This window comes from Gossypium raimondii, chromosome 7 (assembly GCF_025698545.1).
Source record: "Gossypium raimondii isolate GPD5lz chromosome 7, ASM2569854v1, whole genome shotgun sequence".
NCBI classification, from domain to species: Eukaryota; Viridiplantae; Streptophyta; class Magnoliopsida; order Malvales; family Malvaceae; genus Gossypium; species Gossypium raimondii.
In genome coordinates this window covers 51,304,779-51,312,527 of record NC_068571.1, presented here as the reverse complement: position 1 = coordinate 51,312,527, position 7,749 = coordinate 51,304,779, and the positions used below count along the sequence as shown (strand labels likewise).

The window sequence follows — 7,749 nt, the reverse complement described above, 5'->3', positions numbered from 1 at the left end:
ACTTTCATCAGCTCATAATTTATTTATTAATTTTTTATATACTGGTTAGCTTCTTTGCTTACTTAGTTGTTTCAATTATCTTTAGATTCTTGTCACTATGTATTTTGGAATTAAAAATATATTAAATGTAAAAATATGATTTTTAATAAAAGTTATTTTAAAATAAAATGTGAAATTGATACCAATATAAAATTTTAACACCAATATAAAAACAAGATTGTCACACGTAGGAAACCTATTACCTCAATAATAAAATATAATGAGTGGACGATGGTTGTGTGACAATCGATACTATAAATAATAATTTTAAAAGTTTAGTGATGAAACATAATTTTAACTAAAGTTAAAGGATAATTGGTATAGTTTATCCTTTCAATTAATACATACAATTAATCTTGTTCAAGGGCTAAGCTACCTGAGTAAACCCGAAAACTTCCATGAAATATCGGAGAATTTGAACAAAAACATTAAGCTTAAAAAATGAGCTTAAGTAAAAAAATAAATTCATTTAAAATATGAGTTAAACTTAGACTTAAACATTTAAGTTCCAAATCGGATTTAACCCGAACCGTTTTTTAATTTTGTAATATAAAGAATAAATATATAATATTAAAATATAGATTAAACTGACCTGGCACAATCGATGTTATTTATTTATTTATTAGTTGGTGCATAAAATCGATTAGGACAGAGCATTGTAAGCTACGCAAACATGACATAAATGATAAAAAAAACCCTCATCCAAAAAAAGTTGAGTAGGGTTTAAAACCGAAACAAAAGAATTCTACGTCGTTTTCCATCAAACAGTCACCAAAAATGAAAATTAAAAATAAAATAAAATAAATAGAGAGATCCAGTAATCAGCCAAAATAGCTACGTCGCCATTTTCCAGCTCCGTCATTATTTTCCAATCTCCTTTGTTGTGCAAGTTTAAATCGACGGCGATAGAGTGTGTTAGCTAAAGAGAGTAGTAAAAAAAGAAAAGAATCTCGTCGATGTTCATTTCATTTAAAGAGAAATAAATTTACTACTATTATTGTCCAATCGATGTAAAGAATGAGAGCACCGATAATTTATTCGTTGCGGTAGCTGTTTCTTGGGTAGTTGATGATCGATCGACAGTTTGCGTTTTGTTAAATGGAGATTTCTTCGAATCGATGAAGTATTTCCGGTTTTGTTATGAATCTGAGTGTTAGATCGGCTTCTTGATGCATTGAGTTTACTTTTTTTCTTTCTTTTGTTTTTGGAGTGGAATCGATATAATTTTCTTTCTTCCTTTTTTTGGGGAAAACAATGATCAACGGCGGTTCCGAAACAGCCGTGGCTCCGGTGGGAGGATCGCAACCGCTTGACTGGAAGTTCTCTCAGGTGTTCGGAGAACGGACGGCCGGAGAGGAAATTCAGGAAGGTGTGCTATTTGGATTTATTCGATTTGGTTTCTCTTAGTGTTGATTTTGTCTCAGTGCTAAAGAATTATCGAATTTTATTGTTTTTTAATCCTTATAGCTAATAATCTTTTTTTTTCCCGTTGCTATTTATTTTTCCATTGTTTAAGTTGGTAATATATATTGTTGGATTAGTGTATAATGTTAAGATCTAGGTCTAGCTTCATGTACTGTATAGCTTCTCAAAGTGTGATGTGAAGCAATGAAGAATTTTTGTGTTCTGGAATTAACTAATTATCGGTTGAGTTCAGTAATTAAGTTGAGATTAGATGTTATTTACTGAAAGTCTGAAGAAGGAATTCAATGAACTGTAGATTGATCTAATTACTAGGTTCCTGGTCTTGGAGGGTGGTGCACCATGTAAAAAATGTACTAAGCAAGTCCTTTGTGGTAAGAGACTGAGTTTGCCTGCGTGACTGATGCTCTTTGACTTTAGGGTGTTATTTATGGACTAACATGGAAGTAAAACTAGTTTCATGCATTAATCAGATGGTCTTACTTAGGAGTCTGGCCATGCAAGTGACAGTTCGATGAGGTTTTGATCCAGTAAGAACCATAATTTCTTTGTGAACCATCTCGGGATGGGCTGTTATTAGTTTTGCTCTTCATGATGCCTTCCTTGCATTGGCCTCAACTCTAAGCGTGATTAAATAGAAAATTTTGAAGAGCTTTTCCATGATGCACTTTGCTTGATGAGTCTGCTTGTGTGAAGAAAACAGTTGCGGGCGTGATATACTTGGTGCTTATATGTCCTACATGTTCTGCTTCTCTTTTCACTTCATTTACATGCCATTGTTTCTTTTTCAGTTGATATCATATCTGCAATTGAATTCAATAGAAATGGCGATCACCTTGCTACCGGTGATCGTGGGGGTCGGGTGGTTTTGTTTGAAAGGACTGACACTCAAGACGTACGTTCTCTGACCATTTTTCTTTTTAATATTTCTGAACCTGCTTGTTTCACTTACTGTGATTCTCCGGTGTTCTGTTCTCACACTTTGTCATACCGTTTTATAATATGTAGCATGTTGGACATCGAAGAGATCTAGAGAAGATGGATTATCCAATCAATAGGCATCCTGAGTTTCGCTATAAAACAGAGTTTCAGAGCCACGAACCTGAGGTATTTATGTTTGGTTTGTGGTAGACATAAACATAATGATTATTGGGAGTACATGCTAAAAACTTTCTGGACTTGAATATTGAAAACGTGTACTCCCTTGGTTTAATACAGTTTGACTATCTGAAGAGCTTGGAAATTGAGGAGAAAATTAACAAAATTAGGTGGTGCCAGTCATCTAATGGTGCTCTTTTTCTTTTGTCGACAAATGACAAAACAATCAAGTTATGGAAGGTAGGTAAAGGCATATTTTCTATTCCGGATTTTACAGTTATGAAGTTATACACAAATTATTATTGTGATAACTCCACTATTTTTTCCCAAGGAATATCAATATCCCAAAAGCAGCAACATAGCAAATCTACAAATTTAACCTTGTTATCCTGTTGGGTATTTCTAATGTCATTTCAAACTTGTAAAGGTACAAGAGAAGAAAGTCAAAAAAGTATGTAACATGAACGTGGACTCAACCAAAGCCATGGGAAATGGTCCTATTGTTGGTTCAAGTATCTCAACAAGCTCCAAACAACACATTGCTAATGGAGGATGCACAAGCAATGACTTCTCATTCCCAACTGGGGGTTTCCCATCTTTGCATTTGCCTGTGGTAGTTGTTGTGAATCCAGAATGCTTATTTGTTAAGATACTTTGGAATCAATTACTTTTTTTGTCATATTTCCATGGTTTAGGCAGTGTTTGATATGCCAATACTTTTATTATATGGTTTACTGATCTAACATGTAATGCTTCTGTCATATCTAGGTAACCAGTCATGAGACAAACCTTATGGCCAGATGTCGAAGAATATATACTCATGCTCATGACTATCATATCAATTCCATATCCAATAACAGGTGCGTATACTTATTTGGTTGAATTTAGCAAACCCGTACATATGGTAGATTTCTTTTATTTTCATTGAGTTTCCTCTTTCTTGGGGCTGAAACTTTTTTGTGCTTCAATTTTTTTTTTTTTTTTTTGAGGGGGGGGGTTGTTACATGTATAAAAATTATAGATTGAGAGAAAGTAATAGGAGTTGCTGCTCAACTTTTGAACCTAGAATACTTGGTCTTCTAAGCTTGTTCTTTATTTTATGAAATACTTATTGTTCCTTTCTTGATTTGTAGTGATGGTGAAACTTTTATTTCGGCAGACGACCTGCGAATCAATCTTTGGAACCTGGAAATTAGCAGCCAAAGTTTTAACATTGTTGATGTGAAACCTGCAAACATGGAGGATTTGACTGGTCTGTATCTGTTTTGTAAATGGAAATTATGGATCTAGTTTTGATATTTTTTATCTTCATCTTTTATTGCTTATGGGTTGATTGGTAAAAGAATCAGTTATTTCCAGTATTCCCATCCCTCTTTTTTTCCCCTTATGTATTTTGGTTATTTGCAAATTTTTCTTCCTCTTTTCAACACCCTCCTCTTCATTGGGTTACCAGGGGTGGGGGTTGGGAGGTTGAAGGGAGGTAAGGGCTATGGAGGAGTAGCAATTGAGTTGCTTCTCTCTCATTATCCCGTACTTCATTGACTCTCTTCTGTCCTCATACAACACTTTGGATTCTGCTGATATTATGAATTTATGATGTTTCCCTGTAAAGATAATACTATTATGTATTTTCCTGTTTGCATGATTCGTTTGCTATTTATACTTGCAGAGGTGATAACTTCAGCAGAATTTCATCCTACACACTGTAATATGTTAGCATATAGTAGTTCTAAGGGTTCAATTCGTCTTATTGATATGCGACAATCTGCATTATGTGATACTCACAGCAAATTGTAAGCGACCTGTTTTATCATGTCATTTGAAAAGTCATCACTAGCTTTCTGTACTACTATATTCTTTTTTATGCTGTTTTCTTTCTGGTTTTATAAGTTTCCCCTTGATGGTACAGGTTTGAGGGACAAGAAGCTCCAGGTTCCAGGTCTTTCTTCACAGAGATCATAGCATCAATCTCCGACATTAAGTTTGCCAAAGATGGAAGGCATATACTAAGTCGTGACTATATGACCCTTAAGGTTTATTTGTTTTTACGGAATTGATTCTTCTCTTTTGATCTACACTTTGCTCTTGCGTCATACCTACTGGGTATGATGCTAGTATAATAGCTGAATTTCTCTATATATTTCCTCCTTTTTCAATTGTTCTGTAACAAGGTTTTGATTTATTGGCTCTCAGTTGTGGGACATAAATATGGATTCTGGTCCGGTTGCAACTTTCCAGGTTCATGAATATCTTAGACCTAAGGTAGTATATTCTACTATTTGGTTTAGATAATTTTTTTAAAAAATGCTATATTTTACCCGGTATGATGTTTTCCTGTCTTTTTTGGACCCTGAACAGCTTTGTGATCTGTATGAAAATGATTCCATCTTTGACAAATTTGAATGTTGTCTAAGTGGAAATGGACTTCGAGTGGCTACTGGTTCCTACAGGTACGGACATTACATTAATTCTAAATTGGTCTCAAAACTTCAAAATGATCTAATTGAATTTCCAAACTATCAATATCACTCCAATCAGGTCTTTCTGTCAGCCATTCTGTTGACTTTTGTATTATATTTCTATTAATGACACGTCACCAGTTGAATGCGACACGTCTCTTTTTTCAAAATTTTTTTCTTTCATCATTTCTTTCTTCCTTTTTCATAATAAATACAAATAAATAATAATTTTATACAATTAATATAACTGAATAGATTTTAATAAATTGTTTATTAAAATTTGATTTAAATTAGTATATAAGTTATTATTTGTTTTCTGTATTTATTTATATAAAAAGGAAATTAGAATTATTTTATAAAATTAATACAAATGAATAATTTTCTAATTAATTATAAAATTTTAAATTTCTTTAATTATAACATAAATTATTATTTATTCTTATTTGTTTATAAAAAAAGGAATAAAAGAATAAAGTATAAAAAACAAAAACAGAAAAAGCAAACAGGTGTCGCAACTAGATATGCGTCACCAATTGACAGAAGTACTAATGGAAGGACCTGTTTGGAACAATGTGATAGTTTACAGACCTAATTAGAACGTTTAAGAGTTTAGGGACCAATTTAGAATTTGGCTCATAGTTTATGGATGTTTGGTGCAATTAACTCTTTTAGTAGTGATTCTTTTTATCATCCGAAATAAAACATCCACAATATGTCAGGACTTGAGCATCATATAATCTAGTGTTTTCTGTGATTCCAGCAATCTGTTTCGGGTGTTTGGTTGTTCTGAAGGTAGTACGGAAGCAACAACACTGGAAGCCAGCAAAAACCCCATGAGGTATGTTTTGATGTTGTCTGCTTGGCTATTGTTGATATTAGTGATGCTAGTTGCTCTAAAAAAAATAAACGTGTTTCACCTTTCTTGGTTTTTGAACTTCTGATTCAAAAGGATGTATCATCATTTGTCAGAAATTCCCTTTTTTAATTTTGTGATTAATTTCCAGGAGACAAGGTCAGGCGACATCAAGGCCTTCAAGATCTCTTGGTAATCTCTCTGGTGTTGTCCGACGAGGTTTGTGTTTCACATACTTACTGATTCGTAATTTGAAATGATCTGTAACTCATTTAATTGCATATTTTCAAGATTTCGCTTGATTATTGGTGAATTAGTATTATAGCCATTTCCTGAGCACCTAGTTTTCAAATAATCATCGACTCAAAAAGCATTATATATAATATCTTTTGAGGTAAACATCTATTTAACTACATGCATCTCTCGTCGCCATTTTAGTGAAAGGAGCAGATAACTCGGGAGTTGATGCAAATGGAAATGCTTTTGATTTCACTTCGAAGCTGCTACACTTAGCATGGCATCCAACCGAGAACTCTATTGCCTGTGCTGCATCCAACAGTCTTTACATGTATTATGCATGAAGAGGATCCAACGAAGCTTGCAATTATTTTTGCTGGGCAGAGCTTTTGGAGAGATTGCTTTGCCTTCATACCTTATTTAATGATACAGAAAAGCTGCACCCATTTGTCGAACTCTTGGCGATTCTTCGAAGTCCAATCATGTCGACCACCACCAAAGTTCAATGCCGCTGTTGTTGATTTTGTCGATGAAGTACATTGACTTTATGCTTTGATGGCCACTGATATTAATATTCTTTTGTAGGGATAGACACACAGTGCTATCCCTATTCTGTTTTGATTAGGTTGAAGAAAATACAATAGCACAACTCCATCTAACTACTCAACCCCAACCCCAACCCCCCAAAAAAAAAAAAAAGCTTCTATGATTAGAGGCTTTTGCTGCAATGTTACCAGGTTTGAGTTTGAGATAAATGAGCTGTTAACCAAAATCTTCAGGAAAAAAAGAAGCTTATAATTCTCATTGGTTAAAATGTTATTGTACTGTTTAGACTATATAAGTTCAACACATTTCTGAGTTTTAGTTTATTAATAATTATTATTGTTATCAAATTCCTAACTATTCTTTCTGTTACTCCACAGAATTGCCGCTGGTTTGTGTTGGTTTTTGGATGGTGTAGAAGTGGAAGAAGCTCTCCTTTTAAATCAAATTTACTACTGATGTCCATTTTAATTGATCTAAACAAATAATAAAATGCTAATTACTTATCAGTATCTGTGTAGATGTTGAAATTATGAGTTGTATGCACTATGCACACAATATCAGCTTCGGTTGTAGCTTAAAAATTAAAATAAAGGAGTAGGACGGAGATGCAAATGTTTAAATATTAAATTTATTGGACATTATTGTATTATAAATTTTAGGTACTTGAATTGTTCCTAGTACAAGAGACAAGCCCAAAGGCCTATTTGGCATGTCGTGGGTGGCAACTTTAGTTCTTAGACCACCCTTATGTATTTCGAGTAGCGTCTATTTGTATTTTTTTATTAAAATATTATTATTTTGTTTATATTTATTCAATTAAGACTCTTATGATTTTCTCTATAAATAGAGACCATTGGTTAGATCGAAAAGGCACCACTTAAGTGTTAATACTCTATCAAAATCTAGTGAGATTTATTTTCTTAAATAAATTCTAAATTTTAAGAGAATTTGTATTTCAGTTTCTAACATTTGAGAGTTGTTGATATTCATTCTAAGTACCAATAAAGTTTTCATTAAGTGATCATTGCTTCGCAATTAGAGCCTACGGTCCAAGCAAGTTGAGATTTGATAATAATAGAGAAGATTGTGTTAGTT

General features: G+C 33.3%; 1 protein-coding gene across 4 annotated transcripts; it reads left to right on the top strand.

Moving 5' to 3' along the window:
- The first annotated feature begins 804 nt into the window (after positions 1 to 804).
- On the top strand, positions 805 to 7,470 carry LOC105803843 (serine/threonine protein phosphatase 2A 55 kDa regulatory subunit B beta isoform). 4 transcript variants are annotated; one of them, XR_008197901.1, is made up of 15 exons: positions 805 to 1,408; positions 2,253 to 2,356; positions 2,470 to 2,568; positions 2,680 to 2,799; positions 2,987 to 3,202; positions 3,328 to 3,419; positions 3,693 to 3,811; positions 4,229 to 4,352; positions 4,469 to 4,592; positions 4,753 to 4,821; positions 4,918 to 5,009; positions 5,779 to 5,856; positions 6,023 to 6,090; positions 6,310 to 6,642; positions 7,032 to 7,470. XR_008197901.1 is itself a non-coding variant. In XM_012636288.2 (14 exons), exons 1-14 carry the CDS (start codon positions 1,294 to 1,296, stop codon positions 6,450 to 6,452), a joined length of 1,563 nt encoding a protein of 520 aa, XP_012491742.2. In that variant the 5' UTR covers positions 805 to 1,293; the 3' UTR covers positions 6,453 to 7,001. The 4 variants fall into 4 exon arrangements, 3 of the variants coding, with proteins under 3 accessions (XP_012491742.2, XP_012491818.2, XP_012491893.2); XM_012636288.2 differs by lacking the exon at positions 7,032 to 7,470 and having other exon boundaries at positions 6,310 to 7,001; XM_012636364.2 differs by lacking the exon at positions 7,032 to 7,470 and having other exon boundaries at positions 806 to 1,408; positions 2,987 to 3,175; positions 6,310 to 7,001.
- The last annotated feature ends 279 nt before the right edge of the window (positions 7,471 to 7,749 follow it).